Source organism: Pleurodeles waltl, chromosome 10 (assembly GCF_031143425.1).
Source record: "Pleurodeles waltl isolate 20211129_DDA chromosome 10, aPleWal1.hap1.20221129, whole genome shotgun sequence".
Classification (NCBI taxonomy): domain Eukaryota; kingdom Metazoa; phylum Chordata; class Amphibia; order Caudata; family Salamandridae; genus Pleurodeles; species Pleurodeles waltl.
Genome location: NC_090449.1, coordinates 296,972,808 through 296,989,634, shown reverse-complemented (window position 1 = coordinate 296,989,634; position 16,827 = coordinate 296,972,808). Strand labels below are relative to the sequence as shown.

Sequence of the window (16,827 nt, the reverse complement as noted above, 5' to 3'; positions counted from 1 at the left end):
TCTGGTACAAAAGTTCAAATGAGAAAACAAGACTTCTGAGAGTTGTGTAATAGTCTGACCTTCTACAAGCAACTGAGTTTAATTCTCATGCAAAATGCATGTCCGGTCCCTATGGGAAAACTTTGTGTTCTGCAAGATGCCTTCTCATTGAGTAATGAGTTTATAAAACAAGAAAGACAACCATGAGCAAAGCCAGTAGGTATTACCTATGCGAGATCTATTGGCTTTGGCAGTTTTTTAATTTTTTATTTTTTACTTGTTCCACAGCTGCTCAACATAGCTCAAAGTTAAGAAAAAAAATCACTATGGCACGGCCAGCTTTGGTTGCGTCACAGAAAAGAATTGAAGTTTGGCCTGTGTTGTCCAATTAGGAGTCAGCAAAGGAAAGTGGCAGCAGATCCAACAAATTATAGGCAATGGGCAGTCTTTAAGCCCTTTACTGTACACAGTACATCTTGCAAGTAAGAGTGCATGCAGTGCACGGTCTGTTGTAGGCTCCACCTAAAAAATGTTGCTCCTTGCACCAGAGTTGTCTTGCTATAAACAGTGTCCTACAATGTTGGTAATTTAAAATCAGTCATTCACTGTTGACTGCCCTCAAGAACTCTTGCGGTGCTTTTTGGAATAAGTCTTCTTTTTTTAGCCGTCTCGGTAGGGAGAGTTCAGGGGTGATAACTTGATCATTTCACCAACCAGCAGTCTGATGGAATCATTTTTCATCTGTTTTTTAATGTATTATTGTGGATATTCCAGTACTTCTGATCTCCTTATTAAAAATGCAAAGGGTGTGGCAAAGAGAAACCACAGGAGTTTTATAATCTGGCACTTTTTTTTAATTTATTTTTTATTACCTAAGGATACTATAGTCCCATGGCAAAAGATGTTTATTCCAGAGAATTTACCACTTGACATGTGATGCAGTTTACGTCAGATCCGTTTTAATACAGAGGCATATGATGTTGCTGTTTACACACTGCCCCAGGCCAAGAATGAGGCATATTGCTTGATTTCGGGAGTAGTCTAGATACACTGTCTACAGCAGGGGAGGAAGTTTTACTGGTGATAATCTGCATATCTACTCTATCAATTTAATCCCCTTGGAGTGTTGCAGAAAACTTAAAAGGCACCCTTGGTGCCAGAGGACACTTAACAGTAGTTAACACCTTTTTTTTAAATAATCCTTTGACTACTTTTGCACTGGTGTATAACAATTCGTAGCCTTTACTGCTGCAGTATGGAGTGCCACAGGGCATGCGTGTTTCTGTGAAGAGTTTGTTTTACCTCCGCTTGAGATTCAGTGTTAGCTATACAATTCCACTCTTATGATGTCCATACTCAGTTCATCTTCAAAGTCCTCAGTTTGATATCAGCTGACAGCAGAGGAAGTGTGCCTAATGAAAGAGTTCTGCAAATGTTATCAAAGAGCAGCCATTGACATTAAAAATTAACAAATGTGAAAAAAAATGTTAGGCAAACATAGGTGCATTGTGGTGCCGTTGCACCATATTTTGTGTTGCCCATCTTGCAGGCACCATTGCTAGAGGGAAATCTTCACTCCTTCGGCAGAAGCTAACATATCTGTGTTTGTTAAAAAAAAATAAAAAAAACAGTGAAGCCCTTTTAAATTCCATGGTATCATGTAGCGAGTTCACTCTGGCAAGGAGCACCAGAAGATGCATTTCATGTCCTTGGGCATCAGCTTACAGCAACTATGATGTGAGGAGCATTGGGAAAGAATGGAGGATTTTTTAGTTTTGCCACATAAGAAGTCAAATCATGCCTACCTAAAATTAAATCTGCAAAATACATATATGCAATTGGAAACAAAACTGAGTGTGAGGCTATATTTGTGAAAATCACACCCGTTTCCTTATATAGGTGACCTGCCTAAAATCTAGACAATTAATTGGCTAAGCTTGAATAATGCAGAGCCTGAGCTTTTGTTCTGTGTTGCCCAAACGAAGTAAAAAACCCACCTATCAGGGATTGTTTAGGGGGGAACTTATTATCCCCACAGTTCACAGGGTAAAAACTTGCTATACCTTTATTATTTTGGAAGCCTACATAGGTGACATTGTAAGTGCCTTGTATTATCCTATTCAATATACATGAGAATTATCATGTCTAACATTGCCACCGTTACTTGGGCAATTGCTTGTGCTAAGCTGGATAATGGAAATAACATTTTCTGGCATTTCAAAAGATCTAAAGACTTTTATTGTTTAAAATTTGTATTCATCAACAGGTAGAACAATCCTTAAGTATTAATATAGAAATTGAACATACATCCTCAATTCATATAACCTCATCATAAAGTATTTCTGACATGATTCAGATAGAGGTCTAAAATAAAATACCATGACATTTATATAAAGTCCAAATCGTGCAGTACCAAAAGGCATCCCCAGTTACTCCTAAGTGTGGAAGACTACCCTTACCAAGGATTGCAACATCCCTTCTGATAGTATCAAGCCATAGTTTGATCAGTTTAATCATGCCAGATCACCCTGAACTTTTTAAGGGTACTCACCCTTTGGGCATACAGCTCTTCAGAGCGCCTGACCCAAATCATCTTCATCTCCCAAAAACGTAGAGTTGGAACTTCAAAAGACAACCACTTTTGGAGTATCAGAGATTTGGCTATTAATATGAAGATGAAAAAAAAATGTTGCTTGTGCACTGTTATCTGATTGGATGGTGAAGCAAAACAATATAAGATTCCTTACAAATCGGCATCAATCTTGATTTTGCAGCTAACCGCTAATAGAGCCAAACATCTCCTGTCAGAACTTCTGAAGGACAGGGCATGTTGCACGTACTTGGGGCCGGTCACTCTTCTAATGACCATATCTAAAGCACGCTGCAGAGCTGGAAGGGAACAGTTTTTGCAGTTTTTAAGGGGTAAGATGAAGCATCCATCTAGAGAAGAAGGCCATTCTTTTAAAATGTGGCCCTCTGATTGCTTTGAGTGCCATTTGATTATAGCAAAGCCATGTCTGCCTGTCGAATCTACATCCGTAAGGGCCTGAACATTGGCCAGAAAAGCTGGGAGCAACGTATCGCCTAGGTCCTGAGAGAGTAGACAATACAAGTTCCCTGTCCCGGCAAGGCCAGTCACAAAGTATGCCCTACTGATATCCTCCCTAAAAGAATTTTTAGGCTGATTATACCCACAAAAAAATAACTAATTTGTAAACGGGAGAATATAAAATTAGGGGACACGGTTGGACTCTTTTAGTAGTGAGCAACTCCCAATCAATCCAAAAAATTGATAAAGCGCGCTACTCACCCGTGTGGGTCTATAGGTGCTTTGTGGGGGGGGGGGGGCAGGAGAGTCACTGCATCAATATCACTGTGTCCAACACCATGAAGTGTCAAACCCTTAGATACCCTGCCTTTTCCCACTCCGTAATAGATAAACAACCCAGTTGCACTCCCACAGAGGGCAGTCCCGTAGACACATCAAAGGGTGAACCAAGGTAATTGAGTATTCATTTTTAAATTGAGTGAATCTGGAAACTACGATATGGGGTAGTTTATTTCTAGTGCGTTTGGGTAGTCTAGGGATTTTCAAAAAAGCGTGGAGCTGGACTCAACCTCACTTAGCATCCAATGAAGATAAAAATAGTCTGATGAATTTGAAATATTAGCTGCACATAACAGCCAGTCTGAAAAGCCGATTGCTAATACTTTTTCAGGTTCAGGAGGGCAAGGCCCTCCTCTTCGTATTCAACTGAAGCGTAGTCAACTTAGTATGCGATTTTTTTTTTTTTTTGTTTTTTTTTCCCGACTTAAAAAGTTACATAGGATAGTATCAAGTGCACTAAGGAAAGAGTAAGGAATTTTGATCATAACATTTGTAAAAGTAAAAACAAATAGGGGAAGAATTGCTATTTTAATCAGGGCTGCATGACCTATCATAGAAAAAGACAAATGCTGCCACTGCTGCAACAGTCTGTGAGCCTTATTAATGGAGGTAGTGTAATTTAGTCGATACAAATGCAAATGTTTGAGTGACATAATTACCTAAATATCTAATTGGGTTTGTAGCAGAATCTTCGAGTAGCTTGGCAGTAGGTAGAACCAGTGGCCCACTATTCAAAAGAAGGACTTCAGATTTAGTATAATTTATTTTATAACCTCCTAAGTTGGTAAACGCCTGAATCATAGCTAGAGCATTGACAATATGATAAGGATGGTGACCGTTCTCAGATAAACTTGCTATGCAATATACCAAAACACTTGTAAGTACTGGTTACCTGTAATTGGCGCTAGCAGGTTACAACAGACATTCCAGGGTTGTGTTTACAGTTTGATTATTCCTAAATTGGCAGGACTGTGGAATGTAATTTTCATGTATGGTTGAAAATTGAATGGTACTCCGGGCAGTCATTGCTAAGAATACACAACAGATAGCGTGTTTAAACCATCTGTAGTCACAAATAGTGTGTTTAGTCTAGAAAAAGAATTGTGACGGTTTCCAGGCCAGCACTGTAGCTTGTATATAGTGCTATAAGGCTTGGGACAGTTGATACAATGTCTTGCTAGGCTTTAATCATCCTTTTGTTTTGTCTTCTAGCTGGCAAAGAAGTACCATCCAGACACAAACAAAGAGGATCCCCAGTCAAAAGAGAAGTTTTCCCAATTGGCTGAAGCATATGAGGTAAAGTGCCTGAGAGATTATCTGCATTCCAGGACTTTGGGCTCCATTTGGGTTTGGAGGGGGCTGTTTTGACAGTTATACTGGTAGCGTGGTGAAGTGCCCTGGTTACCTCTCTTAAATTGATGTATGTGACAAACTACTTTTCTTGCATGGTTTGTCAGGTCAGTGGAAGTGTTGTTTTTCATTCACACAGACTATTTTCTGAATTTATATCTGTAAAGATCTGACCATTTTTCACATTAGCCTAGTGCTCTTCAATTTCAAGACCATTACGTTTATCTTTGAGGATGCCCTCTCTGCTAAGGGACCTGTAACACCACACTCTTTCAGCAAAATATACAACTCCCAACAACCCATTCTAAAGCACATAGGCTAACAGTTTTCAGAAATGTTCGGACATTTATAAGAGACAGACCTATACCCGAGACACAGAATATCACACATTCCTTTTCTCACATATGTTCTGGGGCATTCTGTGTCTGGACCACAGGTGGGGATTTTTATTTTCTTTCTTCGGTTGTTCACTCAAATGCCACTCAAACCTAACATTATATCAACTTAGAGGACAGAATGCCCCGTGATTTTCTAGAAAAACATCAGCCCCATATTCAGTCAAAGTGTAACAGTTCCTGTAAACCAATTTTGAAGAAATAGCACTTCCTCTTTCTTTCCTGCTCTGTACAGGAGTCTGAAAAGTGTGCTTTCTTAATGATCATTATATTGCTAAACGGATTTTATATACTTAAATGGTATATCATTTATACGAGGATGCGTTGTGCTTGCATGCTAAATACTGTTGGTTTTCTTTTGTTCCACTATGGAGGTCATCCTGTGATCAAGAGCGGCCTAACTCTCCTGACCTTCCAGAGCTTAACATGCCCGCCTGGCCCAGGTTAGGTGGAGGCATGTCCTTCAGCCTGCCCACCTCCCGATCAACGGTCGGGGTGCTGAGACACGGCTGCAAGATGTAGTGGGCAGGCTCCATTCTTGCACGGGATGTAGTTGCACTCCAGCCACTGGGAACGTCTGTGGAGAGCAACACGATGCTGTATTCGGCAACATCTTGTTCCAGGCTTAGAGACTCCGCATTAAGAGCACTGCCACTGGGACCTGTTTGTTATAAATAACTGCTGGTTAAGGGACTCGCAGTCATCTATGGGACGGTGTTCCCAGCAGGATCTGACAAGTAGGAGTAGGTCCCCCTTTGCACCACGTGGGTTTTGCCTGAAAAATACAGTAGAATGTTGGTGCTGGAGTGCATTTTAAACAGGGTTCCTCAGATGGCCAGTTGGGATGGTGATCTCCAGGAGGAGATCTTCTCTCTGGGGGGGAAAATACACGTGGATGCTTTTGATTCATCGTTCCAAGAGGACTAAGTATGTACTGGCTTCAACCCAGTCACTGAAACCTCTGCTTGGGGAAACTCCTGGACATCCTATGCCCAGAGAACACTAGGGTGCTCAAGAACCAAATAAGCCGAAGTATAAATATGCCCCAGGTGTCCACTCGGATGCCTTTGAGTGCCTGAAAGTGGCTTCTCTAAAAAGTAAATAAATACATAAAAAAAGAAACAAGGATTCATCCTATCGTCCTCTCTTCCAGGGGACGAACATGGACAAACCTTGGTTTCAAGAGGTTTACCCCCCTTTGATGATCCCAATACCACGAATGCATTAGAGTGGCCTGATGAGGACTTTTATGAGAGTCGTGGACCCAGCCCACTCTGGCGCTCAAATATGAGGGACAAATGCCCAAGAATAGAGGGTAGGGACCTTTTGATCCAGTAGGTAAGAGTATCTCTGATTTACTGGAACATGAATACCTATATAACCCCCATCCTTGAAAGTCCCACCATCTGATAAAGTACAGTATGTGAGTAACATATTGCAAAAACATCTTTCTAAAGAGGTTAAAGGTTGCCTTTGGGTTGGAATCCCAAAGAGGTTCTCTAGAGGTTAGGGTATACCTAACTCCCAGAATAAATGGGAAGGTGGCCACTTTCCTGGCTAAATGTTTAAAGGTGTCTGAAAAGGAATCATCTGCTCTTGGAAAGTTTGACGAGATAAGCTTCTAGATATAGCAGCAGGCCTGCTTAGAAAAGTCCTTGACATTTCCAAAGCGGTCAGCGAGGCAGACAGTATGATAACACCATATTTCCTTTTAATTTGAGGACAGTGGGAACTTGTTTCTTGGGAAACACAAATGGCACCCTTTCCACTGGATAAAACGGTTCGCTTCTCCTCAAAACAGACCCAACATGGAAAATTTGTCAAGTCCTTTTTGTCTCTGTTTAGCCCAGCAATTAAGAGAATATTTGGCCAAAAGGGTTTTGGAGAGGCTGGTAGAAGTAGGAGGGTACTCAGCAGGCCATTCTTTCCAGCCTTCCAAAGAGGTTTAAAGTTCAAGATGGGCTTTCCAGTGGCAAAACTATAGAAAATGTGGAGGGTTTTTCCCTATTGTTAAACAGGCAGGGGTTGTGGAAGAAGTGGGGCTTACCGGGAAGCATCCAGTGTTCCAGGAGTAGTATTAGGTAAAGATTTCTTATTTTTTTCCAACCAAAGGTGGGAGGAAGTCTGGGTAGATTTTTTCACAGGTGGCAAGAGATCACCATTGATGTATGGGTCCTACAAACAACACAAGATTTTTGCACTGAGTTCTGTGGTGCAGTCCTCCTTCCTTTGCTGAAGCAGACAAAGCCCTTATCAATCAAAAGGTGCAAGCCCTTTTCAGAACAGGACAGTGATGCTCACTACTCTGCATCCAAGAGGCTTTGTGAGAAGTATCTCTTTGGTTCAAAAGAGCAAGGTTCATTACCTGGTTATTACCGTTCAGAAGTCCAAGAAGTGTTCGGTATGCGTCATTTCAAGACAGAGGAGATTCATCTTCTTCGAGACATACTCCATACGAGAGACTGAATTTGAGGTGTATATACCTCACTGTACCTATTTCACCTCCCAACTCACCCTCCCCATCAAAGATTTCAGCAGTTCTTTTTTGAGGGCCCAGATCTATGAGTTTGTGGCCTTCTGTTTGGACTATTGTTGCCCTCTTGGCATTTTACCAATAGACCAAGACCCGTTGTGGAACCTCTTTGGTTCACAGGAGTACCCTTGATTGTATACCTAGACGAGATTCCACTGATGAATATATCCACATCGATTGGAAAGGGGGCACCAGATGATGTTTCTCACCTATCTAGCAGAACTAGCCTTGATCAGCGAGGACAAAGAAGTTCTCTCCCTGACCCAAACGAGGAGTTAAAATTGATTCTATCCAAAGTGTGGCTGTCCCCCAGACAACTGGCCAGACTGGTAGGGTTACTGACCTCTCTGATTCATGCAGTTTTTCTTGGACTCCCTCCATTACCAGGCCCTCCAGAGACTAAAGACTTTCCACCCCAGGAGGAGCTTAACCTATTTTGAGACGTTCAGACTACCTAAGGAAGCAAAAACTAAAATCCAGAGGTGTTTGGATCAGAAGGGATTTTGGAATTGTTGAGCCATTTTCTAAACCTGGTTACGGAATCAAATGGGTGTCGTTTGGAATGGGTTGTCCGACGTGAGTATAGTAATAAAGGAGGGCAATGATGTGAAGAACTGGGCTTTTACATCACTTTAGAGCTTCTGATCGGATCCTTTTGTAGTGAAATGCATGACATAGGGCAACGTTTCTTGTTCAGTGCTCTTGGAGGACAATGTATTGACAGGCTGGTACAACCGCCTTATAGGAGGAACAAGATCCAGCACATTGACAGAACTAGCGAAGTATTTTTTGCACTTCTGCTTCAGCACCTCAGCAATCGGATTTTAATCTCAGCTGTGTACCTTCCAAAGAAATTAAATTTGAACCTAAGGTTCCTCTGAGATTCCAGTGCTTGGAAACTGGATGTGAAAGTATCCTATCCCTTGATTCAACACTGGGCCAATGCAAAATAGATGTCTGTACCCTGTTGTGTCAATCATCTGCTCCTGAGCTTCTTCAGCTGGAGGCTGGACCCTGGGTGCCTTCTTCCAGGTGTGGGATATGTCCCAGAAGTATGCTTTCCCTCCTTATTCATTGATGACAGATGTCAGCAGGTCAGGCAGAAGCAGGCAGATTAATTCTTGTGACTCCATTTTGGAGGTTTCCAGTTCTTCTAGAACTTTCTTGGGCTTCTCCAGTCCTCCTTCCCCTGTGTCTGAACATTTTGAGGGACAGTCAAGGCAACCGGCACCAGTTAGGCCTGGCCAGATCGCTGCCCCTGGTCACGTGGAGGATTACAAGACAATGTGAAATCCTAGAACTTTTTGTCCCGGCTTCAATGTGTATTAAGAAGTCCTGGTCAGAGACCACAGTTGAGATATAATTCAACCTGGAGAAAATGGTCCTTTTGGTGTTTGGGACGAATAGCGTTGCTTTGGAGACCGAAGTGGTAAATATTGTCAATTTCCTTACAAGCTGGTTGAGACTGGGATAGGGTCAGGGGACTCTCGATGCCCGTAGCTCAAAAATGTCCACAAATTTCACGCCTGTGAACAAGATACCTCTGCAGAAACACCCTCTAAATTGTAAACTTTCAAGAAGTATGTGTTTTTCTACTCTACCAGAACCTAGGTATGCTAATTTCTGGGACACTGAGTGTGGTCCTCGGATTCCTTCGAGTTGACAGTCCAATGAGTTACTTTCACGGAAGGAACGTTTAAAAAAAATTAGCCATGTTACTGTGCTAAATATCTCGTAAAAGTGTGTTGGCTGTGAGAGCGCTGGTTATTTCTTCCAGGATGAACACTCCAGAGGAAGTCCCCTTTACAGTATTAGGGTGATGGCATAGTATGTAACACATGGTGCTTTTCTTAGCCAGCTTTTCCAGCTGGCCCTTAACTCTGCATAGTTAATTGGCACAGGAACTACGAGGATGTGATGGAGGAGATCGGACCCTGTGGGGTTTGTCTACTTTTGATCTCTCTCAGGAAGCCCAGATAGCTCTCCAAGAATTGCTAGTTTGATCACAGCTGAAACTGGGATTTATATCTCTGTTTTGCAGGCCCATTATGCCAGACGCGCTGTGGCTTCTAAGGCATTTTATCTAGAAGGCCATCTAAAGGCTATTAGGAACACTGGGTTGGTCCTCAGAATCAACATTTACATTTTTTTATTTCAAACTATTTATGAGAGTGGCAAAGCTGGTGGTCAATAAGCTTTAAACATGGCTAATTCTCGCCTCCGTGCCTGTCATAGAATGAAAAAGTTCCTGGCTAACATGAAGGAAAGTTTCAGTTCTGTTAAGGAAACAGAGGAGAGGATTACCCCACCCTTTGCCTGTCAGACATCTTTTCTCTTGTATGATTAATCAAGAGGCGACATTTGATATAAGCATGGTTATTATTATGTGGTTATTAACTTGTGCCTACATACTTAAGAAAATGTGTTTTCTCTACAAGAAATGCATACCAATGATTGTTGATAGGACGCTTTGATATGGATTGTATGCATTTTCCCTTCCTGGTTTTAATGGGAGCAGAACAAAAACAGGATTACCAAGGAATTTCCCATCAAGAGAACATCTGAATTGCATGAAGAAAGACAAACTGCTGTTTCTTGAGGATTGTTATTTTGAAGCATAGATATGGGACGTGTTGTTTTTTGTAGCGACTCATGGGAAATGTAGTCCTTTATGTTGATATAATGTTAAGTATGTTCGGGTGCTGGGTGAATAAATGAAGAAAGAAGTGGATAATCTTCACATCAGTGTCCTTAACAGAAGTGAAACTTTCCTTCATGTTAGCTACATTTTTCATCATTCTTGCATGGGCAAACATCAGTTTTCAGTAACATGCTTTTCATTTTGGTTTTTCTGTACGTTGAACATTTAGATTATAACAATGTATGTACTGCAAATTTTCACATCAATTAAAAGGACCCTATGTGGTGTAAACATGGAAATATTATTAAATCAATTGGACGCTTTCGTTCTAGAATGCAGGTTTAATGAGTTTTGAAAAACGTGTCACAGTGCCTTTGGTTCCGAGTATTTAAACTTGGTGGGAGCAAGAAAGCGAAGCTAAAACACACAAACTAGTACATGAAGGAGCATAGAAAAATAAAACACTTAACATGTAACAGTACCCAGTGTCACATATAAGGATAGTGACTGCCACAACACAGTAGTACTTTGAGGGTATGAGAAGAGGCATAGCAAATGTCATGCATGAGATGTTTTGACTCCTGATTGAAGAGGGATAATGATAGGAGAGTACTAGCAATGCTTTGAGAGTAAAGAAAGCTAAGCACTGATCAGAGCAAGTATTGGCAAAGCCAATATGGCTTGCCAAATTCTTCATTTTACCTTTTGGCTCTGCAAATGCTTGTTGTCAGTGCTTCAAAAAAATGGCTCCACCATGATGAAATATGTGCTGATTTGTCGTCGCCCTGCGGAAGCAACTTTTTTTTTTTTACATAAAGAAAAATTATTTCTATTTTTTTTTTTTTTTATCTCAAGAAGCTGGACGTCCATCTTGTAGCACTAAATGTAAAACTTAACAGTGGGAACTGGTGGGTGAAGACCCATTCTAGAGAATTGGAGCATTCCAGTGGTAGTAAATCCCTCAAAAAGAAAAACAGCGCAGTGATGGACCATTGAGCAGCAGAGGGGGGTCGGAGGGGGTGGGAGGCACTGAGATCAAAAGAATGCTGGGGTGGGGTAAAAAAAAAAAAAGGAAACCCAAGCAGGATGGGGAGAGCTGGAGGAGTAGACTTTAGAGGCTGTGAATGAAGCTGCACAAGCGGAAAGAAAACAAATACACTCTGAGTGTTTAAAAAATAATTATTTACTGATTGTTCGCTCTGAAATGGTGCAGGTCATACAGTCTAGAGTGGTAAAGAAGCTATGCTGCAAGGGAGGGTCAGAGAAGAAAAGGGACGAAAGACGTCGGCTTAGAAGCAAACAAACAAGACAGACAAAAAAGAGAACCAGTCATGAGCAATGGGCTATCTTCTAGCCCACTGTAGGTATTGGAACCGTACATTATAAGTCTTCTGACAATAGACGGATAAAAGATGTCTGTAGGCAGGACCTAAAGATCAGTGGTTCTTTAAGTTGATGAATAGCATAAGTCATTCCAGAGTACTGAAAAGGGTGATAGAAGCCAGAAATGGAAAGTTTTAGTTTCTGGTCGTTAAGGAATGCACATGCAGTCAATCTAAAGACCAAACAAGAAAGAAAGGATAAGCAGTTAACTGAAGGAAGGCAGGAGGACATTAGCGAATTTATGTCTGAGAACGTATTGAGAGGATAGCCAGCCTCCGAGAAAAGTGGAGGAGTGTTTGTGAATTAAAATGTGGCAAGAAGAAAGTTATAATATCATAAACTTTTGGGATTGAAAATCGCCATTTTAATTGAGCTGTACGAGAAGTGTGCTCATTTTAGATAACACACAGTATTTTTCATGCCTATCAACTTACTTGTCTTAATATTCTTACACACACGTCCAGCAAAACATATACATGTTACATTGCACATAAAGAATATGTATTAGGTGCGATATTTGTCTTTTTCTAATTGTATTAACACAGACCATATACACAACATGACTGAACAGAAGAGAAGAGCTGAGGAAGTGTCTCAGAAAAGTGGGTGCATAATAGGATAGCATTACAGATCTTCATGTCACAAGCCTTGTGGGGAAAAAATGCACAGAAAGCGAATATGCACATCTAATATAGTCCCGGTTCTCATGGTACATTTGATACTTATACACCACCAAAGTGGTTATGACTGACAATATGGCTATCCTAGCAAAGGGATTAGTAGCGGCAAACAGGGGTTACGCATACATAGCTTGAAGATGAAGTATGGAGCACATGTCAAGACATAGACTTCAAAGACTCGCACGAATTGGCTCTGAGGTATACCGTTAAGGAGGTTTGATATCAGTGGAAACTTTATATCTTGTGGTCTGGACGAAGGCAGAAACAGGTCCGCATAAAGTTAAAGCTGGGCTGTGCATTAGGTAAGCAATTCCAGCCACATCTTAAACTTGGAGGTGCCCTACCTGTACCCCAGAGCGACAGGCCCCCATTCATTTGGCCAGCATCGGGGAAAGAGCTGTGAATTTCCTGTATGTCACAGTAATATCCCCCACCCAGCCACGGATGGTGATTTTGCAGTCCCTACTTTTCACATAGCCGTTCATTTTGGACAAGGCTGACATAGCCTCACTACAGTACAACTGCGCCAGGCCACCTAACCATTCCAGGTGGAGGAAGCAGCACCTGGAGACCTACATCAGTCACAATTAGAAGCACATGGACAACTATATTGATTATGCTTGATAGGGCTATAATATGCCATGTGCAGAGATTTAAAATGAATGATTTACCGCGTATTACTATGGGTAAGCATCCCCGTCTGCCTGCAGCAGGAGCACCACACATCATCCAACATGATCTCACTTAAGGCGGATTTCCTTCCAGGCTGGAAGTAGAATTAATATGTGCTGTACTTGTTGCCACTAAAGCTTTATGCAAGTGTACAAACAAAAAATGAACACTTGCAGAAAAGATAAATAAATTTTGATTGAGAGTTGTCACAGCCCGATGACTTTACGTAGGGATTTTTTTCCCTTTGCTTTTATTCCTTTGGGTGACTGGAGAGTTTTGCTGTCATAAAGAAGGGATCTTCCCGCATTATGCTTCTAACACTGAGGTGCAACCCTCTAAAAACATGCATGCTTTCTTTCTTAACTTACCCCTGCCAGCCCTTACCATCGGATCAAATGAAGGGTTTCACTCCTCGCTAGTTGGCAGTCAGGGTTATTTACGCAGATAACTCGCAGAGTGTATTGTCTTGAGAATAATGACAGCTGGTACTTCTGACAACAAATTATATTTCCTGGTTCTAGTAAAATGCACTTTATTCCTTTTTTCTTCCTTCTTAATAGCTTCTGTTTAGATTCAGCTCTTTGTAGGCTGGGGCAGCAGAAGGGGAATTGAAGCAACCGACTTGGGTGTAACTGTGTAATCCCATCTTCCGCTTAACCTATGCTATTCTTTTTTTGCCTCTTTAGCTCTTCTGTTCCACTGCAGTTTTTGTACTGCCCAAACAATCTCCATGACCTGTCCTTCTCTATTTACCCGCCCCCATGCAAAACCTTTTCTCTGACTTTACTTTTCAATTTTCTTGCTGCTTTTTTGGTCCGTCCTAGCTTTCAGAGATATCTGTGGGCAGAATCCTCTTGTGCATCATACTATACCATACTAAAATCTTACATTGGGCTTGGAGCCATCCATTGGTTGGCATTATTGTCACTTTTATTTGCTTGCTTCTTATTCGATGATTGCCTTCCTCCTCATGTCTGTTCTTCCTGCTAAATACTCATCCCGATGCTGCTTGTTGCTGTCTCTCGTGTACTGCTTACACCTTCATCCCGTGTCGTCCAACCTTGCTTTATTTTTTATTCCCACTCCATTGCTGCCCTAGCCCGCTACTCCGTTGATCGCCCACACCTTGCGATCCTATTAAAATTTGTTTTTAAATTATCTACATTTCCTGGAGAGCCTGGAAGTCTCCTCTTGCTGCCTAGCTCCTCTGCTTCAGAGATGCGCTTTAGTGCAATTGGAAAATGTATTTTTATTTACCATGCGAAGTGGCACCCACCATCTTGAGAAGCTAAATTAATAAAAACTAAAATTAATAAAAAATAAACTGTTGTTTTAGTACGTGTATGTCCAGCAGTCCATGTGCACATATACGTCATTATCAATGCGCACGCCTACTGAGCGATGCAGGTGCAATAGCATCATGATGTGGAAGTTGTATCATTACGTTATTTTCTTCATTTGCAAAAACTATTTTGCTTTTCACCGATACTGGACATCATCTCCAAAAAGCGTTGACAAAGCTATTCGACCAGAAAGGTCAGACCTGTTGGCTTTGCCTGTGCTAGTTTTTACTTTCTGCCTCGGTGTGGTGCAAGAGCTATCGCCAGACATGAACATACTAGCACAAGTCATAAACTAGCTCTGGCTCATATGTCGTATAGGCTACACCAGTTTTTTTCGATACTTTTGAACTGTAGCATAATATATAATCAGTTTGGTTGTTTTTATCAAATGGCATGATATATTATGTTAATATTTTTTTATAAAGCGTGACTGCTGCTCAGTAGGATGGCCTAATGCTAGAGCTGAAGTGAAAGGAGTCCATTCTACCGTGTCAGGTCTGATTATTATAAGGGCAGGGATTTCTTACAGCTCAGACGATGGGGATTTTGTCATTGTTTATGTGCCAGCATCTGGAAACAACAACCACCAGCTCTTTCTCTTCCGTAATAGTGCCTAACCAGCGACTCTTTCTCCTCTGTAATACTGCCTAACCAGCGACTCTTTCTCCTCTGTAATACTGTCTGCCCACCGGCTATTTCTCTTCTGTAATACTGCGTAACTTCCGCTCTTTCTCTTCTGTAATAATGCCGATCCAGCGACTCTTTCTCTTCTGTAAGACTGTCTATCCACCGGCTCTTTCTCTTCTGTAATACTGCCTAACCAGAGCATAGATAATGATGATGTGCAATAAATATCTTTGAGAATCCCTGTAAAGGGTAGTATGAAGGACATGTTACTACTTCTACCGCGCACGAAGAATCAATTCCTACGTCTGTCTTAGACGTTCAGGAGCAAGCTTAGGTCATAAAAATATGCTTTGATCACTGCTTTGTGAATGTAGAACTTTCTTTTTGTGGGTGGCTGGTGTTCAAATGCATAATTTGATAGACTGGCTGGAGCAGAAAATGTTTTGTTCTGCTAAAGGTTTTGGCAAATTATGGTATGGATTTTGAATTACGTTTTGGTCAAGTTTTTTTAATGCTATGTTTGGTCTAGTGTTATGCTTTTCTGTGAAAGTAAAATTAGAAATGTGAGCGTTGTTGCAAATGTATCTGCGCATAGGTCGTTTTCCTGGAAAATATGACGAAATCGGGCGAAACCCGAGGCTGTAGTGTACTTGAGCACTATCTATCCTTGTTTGTTATACAGGTCAGTTTGAAGTGTTCTTGGTTATTCATGAAAAGTGTGCATGCTTTTGATGAAAGGTTTTATGTCACATTTAGTTTTTTCCTCTCCAAGTTGCGAAAGTGTAATGATTGTTTGTATAGGTTGGTTCATTTAGGATTTGCAGGGATCTGCAAAATTATAGAGGGCAAACTTCAGTAGTCAAGGTCATTGGAATGGAGCAGTTTAAGCATGTGTGCCGTTAACATGTACGTTTGAGTTTCCTGCAGGACTGGCTCAGAATCTCTTCCAATAAAAGGCATACCATTGGGGCTGCGTTATAGTAGCATAGGTTATTTAAAGTTGAATACAGTGCACACTGTATTAAAAATATTTATTATGTTTATGTTTCTGATTATCCTAATGGAGGTGGCAGAAGTCAAATGTAGGCAGTAAACCGCGAGATGGAGGGGTGAGAGATCAAGTTTGGTCAACCTGCTTCAGGCTAAGAAGAAGTCTTGTAATGAATGACCAGATCAGCAACAATAACTCGATTTATTTAGCGATTTATGCTGTCGGGCCTTGCCCCTTGTTTACAGGAACTAAAGAGAGCAGTAAGACAAGTTTTACTACACATTAAAGTAGAATTTACCATCCAGTGACCTCCTCAGTTGAAATTCAGAGCCTCTGCCTGCCCAGTCTTCACTCTTTTTGGACGCCAAACAAGTGTGCACCTCTGCTGCTGCACCTCACAACTAGTTTCTTCCTGTTGAATATGACATTGTGTTTGCCGAGTCCTGCATTTTATCTTGCTAATCTTTCAGGTATGTTCTCCCTTGTTAATTCATCATCTTGCCTGCTTTCTAACTTAAAAATCTGGAATCCATTATCATTTAATTAGTTGTTTTTGTGTAATTTTCCATGCAGTGATTTGTATTTTCACCCCATAGCACCAATGCTGCCCCTCATCTCTTTGAGACCTGCAATTTCCACCCCAGGACCTATAGAAGTGCAGGCTTTTCCTTACTTAATAATACGTACAGCACTTTCCCCAAGCCCACGTCTCCACCTTTCTCTCTCTCTTGTAGTTTGCTTCACCCCTGCTTACCATCATGATATATTATCTTTTTTTTTGTTACATTTATTTATTAAACACTACATCGACTGACCGTTTAGCCAGACATTAGACCAAAGCATAC

The 16,827-nt window shown here is 41.2% G+C and overlaps 1 protein-coding gene across 2 annotated transcripts in view; it reads left to right on the top strand.

Moving 5' to 3' along the window:
• Window positions 1-16,827, top strand: part of DNAJA3 (DnaJ heat shock protein family (Hsp40) member A3) — a 202,177-nt gene that overhangs the window by 15,514 nt on the left and 169,836 nt on the right. For both annotated transcript variants that reach the window (XM_069210448.1, XM_069210449.1), the window contains exon 3: window positions 4,580-4,663. In XM_069210448.1, coding sequence (XP_069066549.1) covers window positions 4,580-4,663 — 84 coding nt within the window. The remainder of the gene's footprint in view (window positions 1-4,579; window positions 4,664-16,827) is intronic.